The following is a 21,798-nucleotide window of genomic DNA, read 5'->3' on the forward strand; positions in this document are numbered from 1 at the left end:
AATCCCTCCCCCCCCCCTCCCCGTCCTCTGAGTTCTCTGTACCATCTTCAGATGATACATTCAACCTGAATACCTATATATACTAAATCGTTGATATTTCTGTAAAAATTGAAAATACCATTTGAATGACGTATATTCATCGATATCAAATAGCTTGAAGAATCCATTGGATCTTATGGAAGAGGCTGGCTTACAGTGAGATATCTATATGCGTATGTAGATAACGAACGAATTTTAATCTCCTGCCAAGGGTGTTTTTTTTTGTCATACTCAAGACTCCCCGTGACACTTTTCCTATTACTCGAGTAAAAAATTGATTGGCTATCGATTCACGTTGAGATCTGATCCGACGTTAAGGGACTGTCACAGCATCCCTAAGGTCGAGTTGAGAAAAAAAAATTATTTTCGTAGTCACTGCATTTGATTATTCTCAAGGGTGATTGCGAAAAATTTTTATTGATTTTTTTTTTTTCCTAACCTTAGGGCTTTACCAGGTATCAGACAATTCAGGGTTCGTTTTGCTATGGGCTACTGTGTATGCATGTACTTGATACACTATTCTCGTTCCTCTTGACCCCGACGAAAATACAGGTACACAATCTGATAATGGGTTAGTTGTGTAGCCCTGGGTACATTTCCACGTATGCTCGAGCGAATCCACCTGATTCGCTGATAACGCTACGCTCGCTTAATCAATCATGGTTTCTGGTCTGAGCGCGATCCCTTCTAGTCACGTGTTGCGGCCGAGTACGTACAGCCTTGGTAAGAGCTACTGGGTAATACCCAATACCCGGCAGGTAACGGACTCCTTGGTATTTTGCTGCAGACACGTCAGCTCCTTTTCTCCACGTGTTTACCACGTGATACGTCAAATTCAGATGAATACACGTGTTTACAGTCGCACAGGATCACAGGCAGAATCCTATCTGACGTCATGTACCTAAACGCATTGTAACTGGCTCACTTCATTTTTTTCTTTTATTTTATACAATGAGGTGCCAACTTCACACCGGTGCATCCTTCAGATTGTTGATATTGAATTTGAATATACTGTAAGACAGCATTTGCGAGTATACCTATAATAGAAGTTCATTACGTTGATAAGTTAGAGTGGGATATATATATCGATAAGTAATATATATATATATATATATTGAGTCTTTGAACGCGTCTAAGATTGCCGCCTGAAAATCTTGAAACTTTCTCATTGTTACCAACAGTGTAAACTTGAAGTTTCCAGTTGAAATTTTGGTATATAGTTTGCACTAACTAAATATATATATATATATATATATATACGTGTAGGTATCTTAGGGTACTGGGACAGCTCGATACATCAGACAGGTTTTGCAGTAAATCAAGACGATGGGAACAAGTCTGAGGTAGAAACACGCGCTGGTAGGTGATGGCCGACGTAACGACTTATCGTTAGTTTCGAAGTACGAAGCTGCGTCGCGACGCCCGTTTATACCCAGAGACATTACATCGTAGAGTCGAGGTATCTACGCGTCGAGAGGGATTTATAACCCGTTTCCAGTTTCTGGCGCGACATCCGAGAATTTCACGGGACGAACTTGAAATCTCCGATTAATTGGAAAGTAAATCACTCTTACAACCCGATACCATTGAGTATCATTGATAAATATGTATTTTCTCTGTTCCTTTCGTAAAACGTTATTTGCATTGCACGCAGCTCTTTAAGATCTTTTTTTTTTTTTTCACATTTTGTCAAACCACGTATATCACTTTGAATCGGGAAACGCTTTTTTTGAAAAAGCCTATAATATTTTTTAGTTTCGATAAATTTTTTTTTTTTTTTTTTTTTTTTTTTTTCATCTCCATGAGATTTTGTTGGCGTATGAGTGAAATGGCGAAATGCCTTTGCATTGTCGGAGATGCGTGTTCCGGAGAGTTTCTACATATAAATAATGGACGAGTTGAACCAATAATCCGCGCCACGTTCAAATACGATGCTTCGCGTCGGATAGCTGCCGCACGTAAGCTCCAGGTATTAACGGGTTAGCGGTTTAATTTACGAGATCTCTCGGCTGACTTCTTGGTTCAAGGTATTTTATAGCGAAGGACCAGTTTGCAGATCCTCGTTTCACTTTTGACACTGCATTTTCGTGGGGACCTTGTCACTCGTCCGTGTCTCTCCTGTACTCTACATATGGGTCATGACCATATATATATATATATACGTATAGCTAGGTACCTTATTTAGTAATGCAGCTGCACCAAGTGCAGCCCATGTATGTAAGCTATAATGCTCGGGTTGATATGCACCTGGTAGCAGAGGGTGTTTCACGTCTGACACAGCGGTGGCTGTCCAATAACGAGACAATGGCTCTCTTAATGAGAATTTCGTGTAACAATGAGGACAATTTAAAAGGGTAGTTTGTAATGCTCCGGGTAAACATTATTACAGCGTGACTGGTTCGCGGAAAGAGAGAAGGAGAATGATGAGAATAGGGAATGGTGGGGGTGTGACGTCAGTGGGGTATAATTGTGAGAGAGACAGAGAGTTGGGATTGTTATTGGGTGAAGAGGGATGATAATGTCAGGGGATGAATAGATAACGGGTGAGTGGCCTAGCTACGGAGAGTTTGTAAGATCATCCCCTAAAGTTTGAGCTTCGATAAGTGAGTCTTCCCAGTTAAACGTTTAAATAATGAGAGGTCCCTGGCAAGCAGGTAGAAGGTTGTCGAGGCGTCGTAGAGAATTGAAGCTAATTAGCAGAAGCTGTTAGGCTAATTATAACGAGCGCAGGGGGATCGAATTTAGGGGTAACGCTGAGCTGGTACAGTTTAAGGGATGAAAATAAGGATTTCCTAGAGAAACCCTTCCGCCTCTCGTTAACCTTTCCCCATTGACTGAGCTCGCCTTTTCACCTGTTTCAGCTGGGATGCCGACCATGGAACCTAAGCCTGGTCAGCGTGATCATCCTGGCCTTCTCGAACATGCTGCTCACCTTCTTCCTGCTGCAGTCGGAGAACTGCCGTTCCGGGGACGTGAGTCATCCGCTGGAGGCCAATCTGTTCACGGAATGGAACCTGGGGTCGTTTGCCCAGGATGTGCCAACGTCGCGGCCTTGTTCCGTTCGGAGCTACCAGACGGTTCCTGACGAAGAGGACACCCTGATGATCGACATCCGTCGCGGAAGATGGGACGCACGTCGGCTCTTCAAGACCTTTGACGCTGTGCTGACTGGATCGGGATTCTCAAGCCTGTCGGAGTCTCATCTGGTCTCTCTGGCCACTCAGAGCTCAGTGGAGAAGCTGCACTCGATCGTCCAGGTCGCTCATCATTGGACTGGACCAATATCGGTCGCTCTTTATGCCGCCGGCGACGAGGAGTTTGACGTGCTCCAGAAGTACCTGGTCTACCTGAGGAAGTGCTATCCTCCGATCAGGGACCGGGTACTGTTCTCTTTGCTGATGCCCAAGGACAGGATGCCAACTAAACAGCCGAGGAGGTACGAGCTACCGGAGGACGTTGATTGCGTTAAACCGGAAGCCACGCTTCAGCAGCTCGTCTCGCGTATATCCAGTCAGCAAACCGCCTGGCGCGTTCAGAATACCTATCCGCAGAATCATCTGCGCAATCTCGCCAGGAAGAACTGTCAGACTGACTATGTATTCTTGACGGATGTTGACATCGTACCGAGCTTCAATTTGACTCAAGGGCTCAATGAATTTCTTAAAAGTGCCAATTGCGACAAGTGCGCTTACGTTATACCCACCTATGAGCTGGATACGCGTGTTCGATTTCCGTATAATAAATCTGAACTGGTGAGAATCGCCGAGAAGGGACTTGCCAGACCGTTTCATCAGAAGGTCTTCATTCACAACCAGTTCGCCACCAACTTCACAAGGTCAGTATTCAGCTGGAGTATTTTCATTAAAAGAAAAAGGAAAAAGGAAAAATGTACGTTACTCAGTGTACGTCGATTAATAAGTGTCTAGGCAGTACCCGACAATAGAAAAAGAGATGATTAGCTTGGAACAGAACCCTTTTTCAATGTTCATCATGCTATTTATTTATTTCAGATGGGTTCAAGACGTCAAGCCAGGTAACAAGGGTTACGCGTACGTAAACAAAGGCAAGGTCTACGTTTGTCACGATGTGACGAACTTTGAATTCCTGTACGAGCCTTTCTACGTGGCAAAGGACATCGCTCCGAGTCACGATGAGAGATTCATGGGTTACGGTTACACGAGAAACACCCAGGTAAGCAAACACTGATAATGTAATCTGAATAGTGTCGATCAAGTATTCCAATTGGTTGGTATATGGATTGTGTAGTGGGAGCCTAACCTAACCTCATTCCTAATCCATTACGTAGGATCAATTGACATCAGCTGGGAATTCGTCGCCGATTGATATCAAGGAAAAAGGCACACATTGAAGAAGAACACAGTACCTGGGAATATCGTAGAAAGATTGAAAGCATGCGTGGCCTCGTATAAACTTTAGGTCATTATGGTCACTACGTTCTCCCTATACCTTACTTATACTTTGGGAATACTCCCCCTTTTCCTCCAAGTAGTCAGGAAACTTTACGGACGTATGATTGATTAAGGATAAGTAAACATCGATATCAGGACTATCTGGCAGCTGTACAATCAATTCATTCCATTATGCATGGACAAACATTCCCATAGCCAATATCCACCGCTGGATAACGCTGTCGTAATATTTGACAATGTGAAATGAGTTGTTCGTGGCAGAGACAGAGACAGAGATTGAGGTTAGGGTAGTAGCGAGGGGCACGATTATATAATAGCAGGTAGAGAAAGACAGTGACAAAGAGACCCAAGGATAGGCTCGATAATGGTGATCGTCGTTAACTCGTCGTTAATATTTTGATACCTTCAAATTGCAAGGCACATTAATCGAATTACATATTATCATTTTCAAACGTTATCACACGATGGAGGGCAGTTTCGCGAAACAAGCATTATTCAATTTAAACATGATTCACAGTAGTCGTACACCCCCCTCCCAGTCGAATCCACACCCCATTGCGTCTGCAGGGAGCATTTTGCAGTGTGTCAGCAATCCGTGGAATTGCGCAATTTCACCTTTGCACCTTTCCATTGCATTACAGACATTCTTTGTCGCACGACGTTAGTGACTTTGGTTTTACGTTTTTTTTGGACTTTAAGGTAAATTCATCGGCAGGAACGCTTTATTATTTAGTGCCGGGTATATTATAATTTGACGTATGCGAACAAGTGAATTTGTCAGTAACTCATCTTGCAACAGTCCATTGACATTGACTAACGGTTAGATCGGGTTAGAATGTCAAGTATTCTATTGGTGCCCGATGCTTCCTGCTCGAGCATTTTATTGGCAGCTATATCGGAAGTCACTGCTCGAGCCAGTAGAGGATGTCATCCTCATCCCTTTCGGGTTGTGAAATAACGAAATTCCATCGCCATGAAAAATCCAGGGGACGGCATCCCATCTAGTATTCGTAAAACGAACTATGCCCGTCGCACCCGTCAGCAATAAAACGACTGTAAATCTAGTTGGGGGCGCGCGCGCGTCCCCTCTTTTTCGTATTACGTATAGACCAACTGCGAAACATCACCAACTACCAAATCCCACCGTCAGACCATTTTACTAGCACCGTTGGGCGACGTTGAATGGATATTGGGCGATAGCTAACGTACCTTTGGCTGTGTCACGTGTTATATATATATATCCGTAGCGACTTTCAATAATATGTAGATATATGTATAGCACGTAGTGAGTGGGTGTCTGTAAGCGTATTCGACTATTATATAACCTATATATATCTCTCTAACAGTATCTCAACTCTGACTAGGGGATGCGGATGAGAATGGATATCGTTCCTATTCTCAATACCTTTGGCGATGGGGTAGGGTGCAGGTCCTCTTGCGAATCCTCAGGATTTTCTTGAAGGGGTTCAAGTGCCGCCACCCTCTTTATTTATGAGATCGGGAAGCTGGACGACCGTGTGACTTTCCGTTTTACGGGGTTGTTCCTCGGAGAGGAGTGGAGCATACTGATTTTTTATAGCGTGTTAAATTCTATGGCTCGAGGGAGATTTTGAAATGCGATCGATCGCTAACGGAGTGCACGATAGATTTTTGAAAGTCTAATGAAAATTTTGTAAAATCTCCTTTATTGTCAAAACATTCGAAATTATCGATGAATTCAATGACGCGTGATTTTTTAGCAAGCCGGCTAATCCTGTTTGTATTCGTCGAACCGATTGATCTCGTTGATCGTTATCTAATCGCGCGGATGAAAATTCGACTTTACGAGTTAGCCGCGTTTATTCATTTGCGCTCGTTCGAGTCGGTCAATCGTTTCTCGAGGTAGTTTTTCAGTTGTCAGTTCATTAGCTTTCTATGGCTGGGAACGGTATACGAATGCGTAATGAGAGTCTTTTCATTTAATTGAACTCGAAAACGTAAAAAGAGACCAGTTCTTTTTATATCGTCAATTATTCCTATTGGGCTCCTGCTGGTGGTCTGTTACAACCCCTATTTTACTTTTATTGAAAATTCAACCTGATTATCATATATATATATATTGAAGGAAAGATCAAATGAATTTGATTGAGCGACCGAATAGCGAAAGTGAATTGTGATATAAATATGTTTGATATGATAAAAAAATTCGATATAAGAATTTTAAGGGTGGAACCGTTTTTAGGTGTATTATCAATTTTATCGTTCCGTTTACTAATAGCTTTGACAGCTTATCAAAAACATACCCTTGGGTAATTTGGCATAGGAAGTTATAAAATGGTGAAAAAAAATTTTATCACGCACAGTGAACGTATCTTTTGATCAATTTTAATCTCCGTAAATATTTCAAAGGATTCTCGATAAAGACTCAGTCAGCCAGGATTCAGCGACGTCCTGATGCATCCCCCCCATTATCCCTGATAGAAACGTCGAGTAGCCAAAGTCGATGTGAACGATGCTCCCTGACACTCTGGCAACCAGACAGTAATCGGCTCAAGATCATAATCCTAGTTAATTTCTCTCACGGTTCTACGCGTAAAAGCTCGAGCTGGTTAGACTAGCAGGGATTTTGTTAGATAACCAGATAACTGTGTCCTCCTTCATCCAGACGGATAAGTACACAGGGAGATAGAGATAGAGATAGAGCTAAGTGCCTGAACGTATACAGTGAAGCGAAACGCTTCGATTCTGTAATCAGGCAAGACTCGAATAGCTGAAGGAATGTGATAACCAGGAGAATTTACATTATCTTCCACGTTAATGGAAGGCTCTTGCGTACTTTTGCATCAAAAAGGTCGACTAGGCGTTGAAACGTTTTTCAAAAATTGAGGTGCTACAGCTGGAGCTGGTATCTCAATTTCTTAAAAATGTTTCAAGAGTCGGCTTTTTTAATATATCTTAAAAAGTTGTATAGTTCCCGGCCTTGTTTTAAGGATTGCTTTGGAAACCAGCAATGAGGACCAGAAAACCTCACTACACATCAGTACACGTTCACTATCACGTTCAGTTCAGGTACGAAGGTATACGCAAAATCGAGGGAGGCGATGATCACAAAATCCTACTTCCGGCTTCGTCGTTCGAGATTTAGCGCTATGATTTTGGTATCGCCTGAAATCATAGCGTTGAGCGTCTGCCTATTAATCTCTGAAAACACTGGCACCTTAATATCTTGGAAACTAGAATTTATGGCTGCTGGGCTGAGATAGGAGATACGAATGTAGAGCGAGTAAAAAGAGACAGGGAACCAAAGTACCAGGACCAAGGGGTGGAAGCGGGGAAAGGAGATGGAATGATTCACCCCTCTTATCGAAATGGGTGCCAAGACAAGTATTACGGGAACACACTTTGTTCGCCTAGGATTTAAAGGGACGTGCGATCGCATAAAATTCAATTACGAATCCAGACCGAGTCGAGTCTTTGCTATTAGCGTGGCTAGTTAGTTTTGAGAGACCGAGAGCGGAGGAAACGTTTTCTCAAAAATATCTCTCAGGTTCGTGTAATTCTATCCTGGACTATCTGAGATGATAATAATTTTCGATAAATTAAATTAATTGGTATTCTTATTCATTCCAGCTGTTTAATTGAATGATAACGCAATTATCGAAGCAAACCTATATGCCCGCTGTCAGGACACATACGGTGTACAGCCATGTTAATACACACTACGTTTCCATGCTCGATGCCGAAGCGTGAAATTAACTTGAACACATTTCCCACAGGTACACGCGTTGTGAAATGTTCGTCCTCTCTCTCTCTCTCTCACACGCACAAGCGTACTGGAATTGTCCAATTTCATTTAGGAGTAAGCCACACTATCCTGTACGCAACTGATCCTTCATACTGTGGAGATAGACTGACCCTTGCTCGATTCTCTGGAAACCATTTGAAAATGGACTCTGTGGTCTTTAGCTATAACAACACTGACCCGCTATCTTCTATTTCCATTGATTAATTGGGTACCGACACCTCCGTACTATATCCAGGTATGCCTGATATATAGAAATAGTAATTGAATTAATTATGAAAAGTTAATAATTAATTTTTCTCAAAACATCTATTCCGAAACTAGGTCCCAGACACGCTGCTTGTTAACAGACACTATTTCGATACTGGGTTAATACCTATTTGATGTGACGAACCGAGGAGCTGAACTGGTTCTATAAAAGGGACAGCCTGGTCGCTGATGTGGTTAATCAAGAGATTTGCATAGAGCAAAAGGATCTTGGCGACGTTAGGTTGGGATTTCCGGGAGTATAATCCTGGGAGACGTCTTGCCAGGGACAATGAAGAGACTAGTATGCAAGTCCGGGAAAGCCGTTACGCGCGATTATCCTTGAAGACGTTGAGAACAATAAGCCCTGGGACTCGTCTTCCGGTACTGTCTGCTAGACTGTCGTTTCCGGAAACCGGCTGGCGTCTCGTCTCGTTCCATTGCGTTTCCTGTCTACGTGTTTTCGGTCTTGTCGTAGGAAATAGTAATTCGCGCCCGGGATTACATTTATTATCAGTTTCGAGCTCTGTCGCTTGGAGCTGCCTTGATTATATCTGTTGGGTAGTTTATTGTAGGAGTTATGTGATTAGTATCTATAGTGTTGTACTTATCTGTTGCACCAGGTGTACGAGATGTACGTTGCTGGTTATCAGTTCAAAGTGTTGTCGCCCATCTTCACTGGTCACTGGGGCCTACAGACCAAGAAGGGAAGACCCGCATGGCGAGAGAAGCAGAACAACTTCAATAGGAAACACTTTGACGTATTCAAGAAGGAAGTCTTTGCTAGATACATGAGGGATCCGCTCAAGATGGTTAAGAAGAGTCGGTAGGCTCTGTGAAGATCGGTCAGGACCAATAACCAACGAGAGATCAGATTGGTCTTGTAAAGTCAAGAAAAACATAGCAAGGATCTTCTTTGGTAGCGGGATAAAGCTGAGCTAGAATATTAAACTAGACTTAGCGAAATGCCGGATGAGAGCCAGACGCATCGGTTGCGTCGGGATACATAAAGGAACTCTATGTAAAACAGGAAAATAGGTCCGACTAGCAGGAACGGAACGAAGAGGTATGATGGAGGGGCCTGGGACATTCGAAGTTATCAAGAAAATCGCTGGGAGACGGAGTACGGTCGTTTATACTAGACTGTATAAAGTGCTGGATGTCCCTTGCAACGCGGCTGAACGATGTAGTAACGTACGGATCTATGGGGTAGCGCAAGTCGAGCAAAGTCCTATGTGCTTTAGAGAGAAATACCCTTTTACGTTTAACTGTTATTGCGTGCGAGCCGGAATGGCTGACAGGATCTTTGGTTATTTGAAATCGAGTTAGGTAATAGAATTTGATAAAGTGTCTGCGAGAAAGTGGGATAGAGTAACGTAAGGATAATTTATGTTTCAGGCGCAATATATTGTCTACGGGTACGTTAAACGTGTGTAATACGGTGTCGCGTGTACGTACGGTGAATTTTAATCGAAACGATAAATTTTGCGGTTGGGAAATTTTAATGGTGTCGGTCTTGAAGCTTGTCCTAGGTACTTGTTTTCTTTTTCAATTTATTTTTTTATCTACGATCTCATGTACTTTAAGACTCCCACTTGGTCACTCGTCGAATGTGGAAGTGGGATTGGAACCGCCGTGGGAGACTACGGTTTTTTTTTTTTTTTTACGAAGCCCGAAAGCATCCTTCTAACGGTATTTAGTATTACTTTATACGTGGTCAAGAAGAGTTCTAATTGTGCGCATGTACGTCTGTGAAATCCCACGTGGTGTCCTCCGACTGGAATTACTTGTTAAATGTGCTCAAGAATCCCGTACGTATCATTGTAGTACTAAGCAATATAGTAGAACACAGAATTATTGATTAAGTAGAAAACTTTTGTATAGTAGTTAATTTTTACCTCAACACTTGTAAACTCGATTTAGGATCTTATTGATTCGTGATATTTGTAATCTAAGTAATGAAAGGATTTATCGATCGTCTGACAATCTAGTCGTGAATTATTAACGAGTTCACATTGTGTGTAACTTTTTATGGTTTGCCATTGCGAATAAACAGTGCCAACAATAATTCGTAATGCTATTTCATAAATTAACAGATGATTTCGTCTCTTTGAAGTTTCATGATTGAAAATGGCTCGGGTGAGCTCATTGTACATTTAAATGAGCGATTCATAATTGAAATTTTATATACGTAAATAGATTTCACTGTATGCTAATATAAATCAAATGAAAATTTAATTACTAGTCCATCATGATGATTTACATGCGATTTCTCTTCGCACGGTGTCGTTATTTGTATGCACCCAAACTATCATTGCTCACTTCACTTATGGTATTACTGCTCAATGAATGGACAAAATAATATTACAGAAACCATGGCGAAAGACTTATAGCTTGAGAAAAAGAGTGAGAAAAAAATAAAATACAGAGTAAATAATACTTTTGTTCTGGTATTGCTGGGCAGGTGCTGCCTCCGACAAATTTTTTAACGTTTACTACCTGTAATTGTTATTCACCATAATTTCTGGTGTCTAGCTGTTCCTTGTCGTAGTTCCTGGTTTCTGTAATTTATTTGACCCACCGATTCTCAATTTTGTTATACCAATAATTCGTGATAACTTTTGTAGTAAAGGGTTGAAGGAACGGTTTGATATATTGAAGAATATAATGTAATACCTTGAAAATTTAATTATAATTTCAAAAGCCTGTTCTCGACCTTAGCCAGATTTTCCTAGATGCTCTTGTACTAATTCTCTTGTGTGTACGCACCCTATTGGGGAAGTAGTGCGTAAGGCCGATTTGTCAGAGGGAGGGTTGATTTATGATACTAGCCTAATCCTTAAAATGTCAAGGCAATCCGTCTGATTAATAATAGACTGTCGTATTACGTGCTCCATCAGATCTTAGTAATAGGGTACAGCTTTACCTCGCGAAGGTGAGACTCTATGGAAACTTGAATAATGCAATTAATATATTTTCGTTTTTTTTTTCATCGTCCATTTATTCAAACCTTGATCAACTCTAGTGTACAGTTTTTATTATCAATTATCGAATTTTTGTACTTAAGCAAACTTTGTACAAATGACAAAATATTTTCAAAATTACTTTCATTCTTTAATCTAGCTTTCATCATTATCTTGTTTCTTGGTCTTCTTTCATGCCAATGTAAAGTGGCACTAGCAAGGATATTCTCTCTTGTCTACGTTACTCCAGAATCTCCATGAACCTGAGTATGTACTTTCTGGCTGGACAGTTCGTTTAAAAACGGTTTAATTTCCTGCCGGTAGGCGCGCTGAAGTGAGGTTGTTGTTTTGCAGTAGAAAGACATTGTAAATAAGTCTTGATTATATATATGTATATATGTCTATGCAAGAGTCATGTAGGTACTAAAAGTACCTAGTACACAGGACCAGGCTACGCCCACCTAGCAAAGTACCCGAGTACCTAGCTAAACTATTATTAAATTCTAGGTTGGTAAATTAAAGTTTCATTTATTCCCCCCTTTTCTTCACTTCTGCATTAACCCTCAACGTCGGCCTGACTCTTCCAGTCGGTTTACATCCTATTTAATCCTTGTCAGTTTATTTATTATACTCACTTTTGGTCTTTGCTCAATTTTTCCAACAGGTCCCTGCTTCAGGATCGGCAAAGGAAATTACTTTGGTTGGCAGCATGGGAATATAGGATTTTGGATCAAGTTTGCAAAATTCTTCATTAACTTTGCATTGGAAGTCCTGTCGCGAATATCTGACGCCCCCAAGAGACTCCTTTTGGCAATGTATACCTGCATAGTTGGGTAAGAATGCAATTTCTTTCTATCGTCCTTGTTTGCTACCTCTGGATCCTTTTTGAAGAACTCGACGATACCTTGTGGAATTATTTTGGAAATTCTTGGATTCCCTATTTTTTTTATTATACGACAGTGTAAATGTACAAACAAGTAGCACGTGGTGACAACGTAGAGCAATTTTTGCTGTTAGGAGTTGAATTTATGAATTTTTCAATTTTTTTAAATCTTGCTCTTTTGAAATTGTGACTTTTCTAATAATCTCGCCTTTTTTATTCTTCGAGTCAGACTCTCGAGTCCTTTGACTGTTGCGTCGGATTCCTTTTCATGTGGACGACACTTTAGCCTGTCCATGTTAACGGTGCTCGTACACCTTTAATATTAATCTAGGGAGTGCTCTTTTGAACCGCACTATAATAGGCTTTGTCTGAAGCTGTGTACCCGCGGCGTCGGGACGCTCTTGTGCGTATACGAGCGTCGTTGCGACGGGGTTTTAAACGGACGATGAAATAAGGGTAGTCAATGTGTGCTCTATTTTTTTAAGGCCTTTAATACGAGAATACAGGTCATTGAAGGAGACTAATTAAACGGGTTTATAAATTCTTAGTAGTAGACATTTAATTAATCTCTATTTTTTTTTCAAAATTCATAACTCGCTAATGACCATGCATTTTTTTTTTATACAATTTTATTCAGCTGTATCGTACAGATTGTATGTGAGATCCGATATTCGTATTACCCTTTGCATATTTTTTATTACAGTTATTAGACTCAAATACTGTACGAAATTTCATTAGCTCTGAATTTTCCACACGTGCAGAGGACGCTCTTTATCCAGTCGTAGAATTTTTCTGCATAATTCCGGGTTTTCGTGACTTTTGAGTTTTAATGAAAATTTTGGAAATTACGTCAGGTAGGCTTTTTATCTGCCACTTGAACTTTCTAAGGACTTCGTTAACATAGATTTTACCGGGCTGTGCATCGTGCAGTGTAAAATTAGAAAAAAATATAAAGGAATGTTACCTATATATAAAAATTGCTAAAAAAGTAAAAAAACTTGAATATCAAAAGAGCGAGGTAATATTATTTTTGAAAATGACCGTTCCCTTGAATATTTAATAAATTTTGCACAAGCAAAATGTAATCTGATACCTAATTAACTTTTAGCTTAAAAATTTTGAAAAATCGCGCAGATCATATACGAAGCACATTCGAGTTTTGGTCCAGAGTGCATTCGTGGCTTTCTACGTAGGTGGCATGTAAATTCTGCATACAGATATTTTCAAAGTAACGTATCTATGAATACGCCAACTGAAAAGCAGTCACCGCGTATATCAATTGAGACGTCAGGGAAAAAGATTTTCTATGAATCGCCCATTCAATATTTGAAATGCATTATAAGCCCGTAACTTTTGAAAGCTTTTTGATAACGGGAATTCACAAAATTTTATCTCTCAAATATTTACCACGAGTTTAGACAGACGGGAGCGCGAATTTTACTTTAAATTATACGAAGATGCGGGTAATCAAAAGTTGGACGCCGCGGCGTCGCGACGCTCTTGCTAAAGGTTTCAGGTCGTTCGAGCACTTTTATTAAACAAAAGGAAGGTATTGGGTAACAACGGTAACAATATTGATCTTGCGCAATCGCTATATCCAAGTAAAATCGAGTCTGACTCGGTAGCAGTGTCTGACAAGCTACGTACCATATCCACTATATACATATAACAATAATACAAGCACTATTCAGCAGACAAGATGGAAGCAGAGAGAATCGTTTTGTAATTGATAGGAGTGTTTGTTCGCTTTTGTAAATACCATCCCATTGGTACAGGGTGTACCAGCTGCCGAGTTCAGTATCTCCGGAAGACGTTGGTTGGATTAGGTTAGGTAAACTTGCACAACGCATAAGAGCAGTAAGGAATGAGAATGAAGAAGAGGCTTTCGAGTTTAGCCCGATCGCTCGACTGACGACTGAAGTAGAATAAATCAGTATCTATAGGTAGAAAGCGTATATAGTAATAACTATACAGACAGTAGATAGAATCGTATTTCCATGTAACACGAATCGTACGAATCCCCTGCTAGGATAGTAGATACAGCCAACTCATATCCAGCCAATCCATTCGCCCACCACCCTGGGATATGCAAGTAACTGGATGGATTATGCGGCTAATTTCTAAAGTGCTCGCGCCTGGTACCCCTAATTTATACCGCACTACCCTTAATGCCTTCCCTGAAAATCGATGGGATATTGGATATATAGGGTGTAACGCAGAGGGTCTATGTAGATATTTCATACGGAATTCTCTGTCGGGATAAACATTTTTGATGGAGACGAATGTAAGCGTGTTAATGCATAATGAACAATGCCGAATGGTATGAAAGGTACGTATGCGTGTGTATATATATATATATATATATTTGCATATGTGAAAATGAGGAATTGTCTATTGTGCAAATCCCGAGATTCCGTGGGGAGATCCAGGATAGGACATGGTTGAGCATAAGTAAATAGGAGTTGTCTAAAGGGGTTTCAGAATACAGTAGTACAGTCATAGCGTGTAGCGCGACATTATATATGTATATATACGTATATTATGGCGAATGGGGTAAACGGGGTAAACGGGGTGAACTCGCTGGTAGACAGCGTAGGATTGCGTCTGGCTGGCACAATGTAAATCTTGGATGGGGGGTGGCTACCGGCTGGCCGGCTGGCTGGCTGGCTGGAAGTCTGGTTGACTGGTTGGGTGATAAGGGATGAGGGGGATCAGGAGGGGGAGTGGCGAGGGTGGTTTCCGAGCCGGAGGATGCTGGATACGTTGGTCCGTAGTGACTGAACGTGTATGGGGGATGAAGGCTGGAGAGACGGTGTCGTAGATGGTAGCCGGAACCACGTTTCCAAGCAGGTAACGAAGGGTTGCAATATTTGCTATGGTAATGAGTAATTAAAATGCAAATTACGTGTCGCGGGTAAATATATTTGTACAAGTCTGGTTAAATACCGTCGTGATCACTGATTATATTGCTAACAAGAACGGATAATGTATCATTTGTCTGTTTTGAGTTTTGAGCCTAAAATTTGTTGAGGGTTGGATTGAAAGAAAATATTTTTTTTTTTATTACAGTCGTTTCAAGGGATATTGACGCCATTAATGAGTCAGGTGCTGGTAGTAGAATTAGGGGTAAGAAAAAAATTGTCACGGTGAGGCATCGAACGGTTCACCGATTCATCCCTTTCTTCTTTCGATTTTTCCTTGAATTGTGGATTCTGGCATAAATTCTATAAACCACCCCCTACCGCCCCTCCCGGCTTCAATGGGTTCCTTCACTACCTACGTTCATCCCTCTGGCACTTCAACCCTTTCTAGATATAAACTTTCTAACGATCTCAACAGGCTGTCGTGTCCTTGCACGAGGCGACGTACTTTACGGTGGCGTCCCGACGCTAACGCGAATCTCGGTATTACGTGGCGTCGGAATTACCGACGCTCTGATTCGCAGCGTCGGGCTAGAGTGGGGTGGGCTTGGTGGCGTCTGTCTTCTTGGGTTGGTCGTACGTACCTACATAACCTACAATGCATTAAGGAGAGGTTCCTGAAACGTGTCCGCCATTACCAACCCCCTACCGCCCCTCCCTTGTCCTACTGTTCGTATACTGGGGTGGTATTAAAGTCTGGCTTACATCCCTTATATTTTGTAGAATCACCTTGTTTTTTGAGCCTTGTGTTAATTTTAGGGTTTTTCTTAGGAAGAAAGAGATTGAATGCTCCGGAGAAGAGGTTGGTACCATTGAAATTGAAGTCGCAGTTAAAAAAAATAATTTTTTGTAAAATTTGCTCAAGAGGTATTTATCTTATTGGTTTTTACGAGTAATCTAAACCGCATCTGTGGGAGGTCCTTGGTCAAGTTGGATCCACTTGTTCGCTCTGGACCAGTCAGCATCTTCGGGAGATGAAGAAAGATTTTATGCCTTGACCGTACTCGTTACGTAGTTCTCTATGCAGATCCTCTATACTGGAGCAATATTATATATCGAGTCGTGCCTGACTCTAGCGACGCAAACTACTTGGTAACTACTTAGGCAGAAGCGGGCCTGACCAAACTCTCGGTAGACTACTTATAAACTTATTTCGCGGCACGTCTTCAAAATGATATACCAACCTACCCGTCTATCCATCCAGAGACCCATACAAGCTTCCTTCCATACAAGATCCCTCCCTGCGGACCCTCTCTCGTTTTTCCTGGATAAATTAGTTTTTTATGGTCGGTAGGATCCATGGAAGCGTTCAAGTTGGAAGAATAATATCCTTGAGGTAAAACCCCTAATGCTTTATAATTAGTTGGAGCATTTAATATTATTGGTAAACCCCAAGCGAGGTCGCCTTTGACCACGAAATTAGCAAAACTTTTCATAGAGACGACAGAGACTTCTGATGGAATTGCAAAAGGGAATGTTGGGTTAAAAGGTCTATGCTTTGTCCTTAATAAAAAAACAAGCTCGAATATAAGATAGTAATAATAGGAAGGAAGTTGATTAAAATTGAAAAAAGCCAATGATAGTTTAATGAAAATTCTATTTATTATTTTCACAGATACATTTCCAGTTCCTGATACATTTCATGAATTACAAATTGTTCGTTCATTAATTCATATACTTTCTTACACATGGTCCAAAATAAGTCAGTAAAAGGGAAATATCAAATAAGATTGATTGCAAAAGGGAATGTTGGGTTAAAAGGTCTATGCTTTGTCCTTAATAAAAAAACAAGCTCGAATATAAGATAGTAATAATAGGAAGGAAGTTGATTAAAATTGAAAAAAGCCAATGATAGTTTAATGAAAATTCTATTTATTATTTTCACAGATACATTTCCAGTTCCTAATACACTTGATGAATTACAAATTGTTCGTTCATTAATTCATATACTTTCTTACACATGGTCCAAAATAAGTCAGTAAAAGGGAAATATCAAATAAGATTGATTGCAAAAGGGAATGTTGGGTTAAAAGGTCTATGCTTTGTCCTTAATAAAAAAACAAGCTCGAATATAAGATAGTAATAATAGGAAGGAAGTTGATTAAAATTGAAAAAAGCCAATGATAGTTTAATGAAAATTCTATTTATTATTTTCACAGATACATTTCCAGTTCCTAATACACTTGATGAATTACAAATTGTTCGTTCATTAATTCATATACTTTCTTATACATGGTCCAAAATAAGTCAGTAAAAGGGAAATATCAAATAAGATTGATTGCAAAAGGGAATGTTGGGTTAAAAGGTCTATGCTTTGTCCTTAATAAAAAAACAAGCTCGAATATAAGATAGTAATAATAGGAAGGAAGTTGATTAAAATTGAAAAAAGCCAATGATAGTTTAATGAAAATTCTATTTATTATTTTCACAGATACATTTCCAGTTCCTGATACATTTCATGAATTACAAATTGTTCGTTCATTAATTCATATACTTTCTTACACATGGTCCAACATAAGACAGTAAAAGGTAAATATCCAATAAGACTGATCATGATAGAGTATGCAAGTCGAATTTAATGTTGATTTTGATACGAAGGGTTGTTAAATTATTTTTTGTTTTCTATTTTGTTTCAGTCTAACAGAAGCTGATACAGATTTCTTTGTACCGATCCTTTAAACAAACCAGACTGTCTCCAGAAAGCTCGAACTAACAGTCCTGCTAGTTTAGTCCTTTTAAAACTCTGGAAATAATGCAAAGTTTTAATGACCGTGGGACCATTACAGTTGGGCCACGTTGCGGCTGAAACAAAGGGAGAAGATAAGTATGAATAAAAAGTAGCTAAATGTAATATAAGAATAGAGGGAAGTGTATGACGTGGAAGAAGAAGAAGAAGAAGAGGAAGAGAAAAATAAAATAGGAAAGGACATGGTAAAGTAAAAGGTATATAGTAAGGAAGTATACGGTGAACAGGGAAAAGGGATCAGTGGAGGGTGGTTTCTCCACCCTATGGTAAAGTAGTAGCAAACCACTTTAACCTGACCCGACAGAATCTTCCATGAGAAATGCATTTAAACGGTCTTGTTAGGAACAGTGCAGAGAGGGCCGGGATAAGAAAAAAAAAAAGGAGCCAGGGACCTTAGGTATATCTGGAGAACAAGGGTCGACAGCCAAGTCGCACCCTAGCACTGATATTTACAAGTCGATTAGTATTGACCTTTCGAGAGGATAAAGGGAGAGCGAAAAAAAGGAAAAAGGGTGGTAAAAACCCAAACCCGAATTTCTCCTCCCTCAAGCATCTCACTACCCCTGGAGAACGAAGAAGCTTGTTGGGATCTTCGTATAAGTCGACGAGTTCCGTTTGCTCCTGGCTTTTTTATGGTAGATGATCGAACTTTCCCTGCTCCTTATTTCAGCGTTACCCTACCTGGACCTTTGAGGAGAGTGAAAGCGAATGAGAGAGAAATGGGTTAAAAAGAAGGAAAAAACATAAAAGAATAAAATTAAGGAAAAGAAACAGGGCGCGTATCATCAGCCAGTACTAGGCTTAAAGGATATATAAATTCCCAACGCATCCCTTAGGGCCTACCCTTGTCCGCCTATGTATCTATACAGTTAAGTCATAGCTCAATATCTCACTCGGCCATTCGACTGAGTCCAGTATCCTTTTTTAATACAACCGATCATTTCCTGGCTCGATGGAAACTTGTGAACAGTCGGTATATCACTGAGGCATGGGGGATAAATGCTTGTAAATATTTAGCGGGATTAGAGAAAAAAATAGTCTACTATAAGGTACCCTTAAGGAATGATTCGCAAAGGGAGGGTCCAAAGTAGGTGGGCTGAGTGGGACGAGCAAGCAGAAGGAGTCGAGGGTCGCGGATCAACCGGCCCATGCATAATGCATGTGACTCTTTCCATTGGCTAGTCCACCTACTATACTTGTATGTGCCCAGTGTATCTCACGGTAGAGAAAGTTGACTCTAGCCGCGATAGACACTCTTCTTTCTCGGTGTAGTGATTTTTTCAAATTCGTCCCAGTCGAAGATCCTCGTTTCTCACGCAGCGTCAAATCCGCTTGCATGTTTATCCGCAGGGAAGACTTGAAATAGAGATAAAATTTGGGGAACGAGGGTTACAAAAAAAAAGACTTGAGATTCTCCTCGATTCTTTAATGAGATCTCGATTTTCTCTGGGGTGCGTAGTGTAAAGCCTGTTCGGATATCTAGAACTGCCAGGGGTAGAGAAACTCGCGATAAATTATCACCCAACGAGGACAAAACTTTTTTTCTGTTATTTCTTTTTCTCCTTTTTTTTTTTTTTTAATAATGACGAATCGTTATGGCGCAAAAGTGAGTTTTGCATGACGACAACCTGACGGCCGCAGGGTTTAACGTGCGTGACGCAGTTTAACGACGGCTGAATCCACAGGGACTGGTTCAGCAGGGGTGGTTGGTACTTCTGATAATCGTCTGAGTTCGTGCTTGAATTGATTTTTTTTTATTGCCTGGAGGAATACATTATGCATGGGAATTAATAATGCACCTATGCATGCCCGATCGAGGTAACAGTTGTCGTTGTTGCGAGAGTGGATATCGAATGAGAGAAAAAAAAGTAGGTTCCTGGCCGTTATAAAAATCATGTTTGTTGCATTTTAGATTTTTTTTTTTTTTTTTTTTTTTTTTTTTTTTTTTTTTTTTTTTTTTATTTGAGCATGATTAATATTTTTTCTTGTTTATTTCCTGTTTTTTTTTTATTTCATCCCAACGTCGGAATTCATGTCTGTTTTATTTTTCAACGTGTCCAACTTTCTCGAAATTTTTTTTTTCTTTTTTTTACTTTTCACTTTCTCCTCTTGTTCTCTCTCAGTTTCCGTCACTCGTCCGCGCTTTTATCACGCTCGTCCCGAGACTTATCGAAGTGTCGGCATTTCAAGAAAGTTTTACGTCGTCCTGGGAATAGCGAAGGATCGTAACGAGGAAATAGGATATTCGGCGGTGACGAAGTCCTTCCCACTGGAGGATACGTGAAAACGTAAACCAGCGGTACAAGAGTAAGAAGAGAACCAGGGTGAAAGAGGAAGGAAGAAAAAAAGGTAAAAAAATAAAAAATTTACAACCGTGAGAAAGAAACGTATCGAGCGTTTGGATTGGATAGTTTTTTGTATATGAGAATTTATATAAAATGAAACATGAACGAAGAGAGGGTGGCCAAGGGATGATGCTGTGACGTCAGACGACAGAGGGTTAACGAATAAATAAATATTAATGTCAGACCTGCAAGGAAATTAATAGAGGACTAATTATAACTTGGAGATAGTACCGAAGTGTATAACCTTCGAGAAATTTCCTATTCATAGGTTAAATAATTAATTTCCCAACAGCCGCTACGATAAGGCAGAACCGTCCTACCATTTATTTGCTCAAGTTCATAAATATAAACGGGCAAGGTATCCCGGGGATGCGCATTTTGAATTTTACTTGCGATTGCAAAAATAAAAAGATACAGTCCACTGCCAAATGTTATGGTTTGCAAAGGGTATTATAATTTATGATATTTTTTAATGTTTTTCTTTTCAGTTAACTTGCTAGGGAATTATGATTCACACCTATAGTTGTATGCAGAGTGTGCCAGGTACGATGGACGTTTGTAATTTGTGACGAGACTGTGGAACAATTTTTAAAAATCTGATAAGGTCGGTAAAAGTTATTCCAATGCTACTCTTTTTATTAATAGTCGGAGATTTATATATTCCATTTTGAATTCATATGTTTCTTCTCACAAATTTTAAAGTCTACAAGACTCTTTGGGAACTGGAGTGTTCCTGGTCGCAGCCTTACGCTTTCCAGTCCTGGCCGAGCTAAACGTGAACACGAACCCGTAGCGCGGAGGGCAGAGGTTCTCCGCTACTCACTGCTGGTTCCCAAAGGAATCTTTAGAACGAAAGCAAGTGCAGTGTCAACTTGACAGCCGTGTAGCACGTGAATTTTTACTAAATATATTGTTGGATCTTGATTTACTTTTTAAAATTTATCCAAAATATAAAATTGAGGCTCAATCAAAATCTCGCAGAATATGCGGAGTAGATAAAAATTGAATTGAAATTGTAGAATATCGGAAATAAATTACGTTCAAAATGAAATACTAATAAATTGGGTGTTTGGAACATTAAGATTTTTCTACTTTTTTCACTGTTCTCTTTTCTCGTTCCTCCAGAGTAATCTGGTTCTCGTGCATACGTTTTACGCATCTTCTTCTCCCCTTGTTCCCTCAATCATAACCATCTTTCTTCTTCACTCTTTCTTTTCAACAATCTTCCTCTTTTTCAATTCAACAACATCTCCCTCGGCTGCTGCCACCAAACATTTATATTCTACTTTCGAATCTCCTATTCCTTCCTATGTCTCCATCACTGTCTTCCTAGTATATTCTTAAAAACTAAGTTTTTAAAATGTAATTTGGAAAAACAAAAGTCCAAAGTGATAACGCATGTAACATAACACACGTATATTATATTGTACTGATAAATGTAGTG

At 40.1% G+C, this 21,798-nt stretch overlaps 1 protein-coding gene and 1 long non-coding RNA gene across 8 annotated transcripts in view; both read left to right on the forward strand.

The window, feature by feature from the left end:
- The window catches only part of LOC107272772 (beta-1,4-glucuronyltransferase 1), a 27,095-nt gene extending 5,318 nt beyond the window's left edge, over positions 1-21,777 (forward strand). For 2 of the 7 annotated variants that reach the window (XM_015750252.2, XM_025090064.1), the window contains exons 2-4: positions 2,901-3,874; positions 4,050-4,230; positions 9,120-11,180. In XM_015750252.2, the coding sequence (XP_015605738.1) occupies positions 2,901-3,874; positions 4,050-4,230; positions 9,120-9,326 (1,362 nt within the window). In that variant the 3' untranslated portion in view covers positions 9,327-11,180. Of the gene's footprint in view, positions 1-2,900; positions 3,875-4,049; positions 4,231-4,345; positions 4,477-9,119; positions 11,181-12,123; positions 12,293-17,899; positions 19,934-20,132; positions 20,359-20,842; positions 20,959-21,056 lie in introns of those variants that run through there. The other 5 variants (XR_003061336.1, XR_001539048.2, XR_003061337.1 and 2 more) reach the window with 5 other exon arrangements.
- Positions 4,489-9,107, forward strand: LOC107272774. The gene is made up of 3 exons (XR_003061338.1): positions 4,489-7,995; positions 8,079-8,488; positions 8,575-9,107. It is a non-coding gene; the product is annotated as an uncharacterized LOC107272774 (long non-coding RNA).
- Positions 21,778-21,798: the final 21 nt, after the last annotated feature.

The sequence above is a fragment of the Cephus cinctus genome, unplaced genomic scaffold, assembly GCF_000341935.2.
Source record: "Cephus cinctus unplaced genomic scaffold, Ccin1 Ccin1_scaffold1249, whole genome shotgun sequence".
Taxonomy (NCBI): Eukaryota; Metazoa; Arthropoda; class Insecta; order Hymenoptera; family Cephidae; genus Cephus; species Cephus cinctus.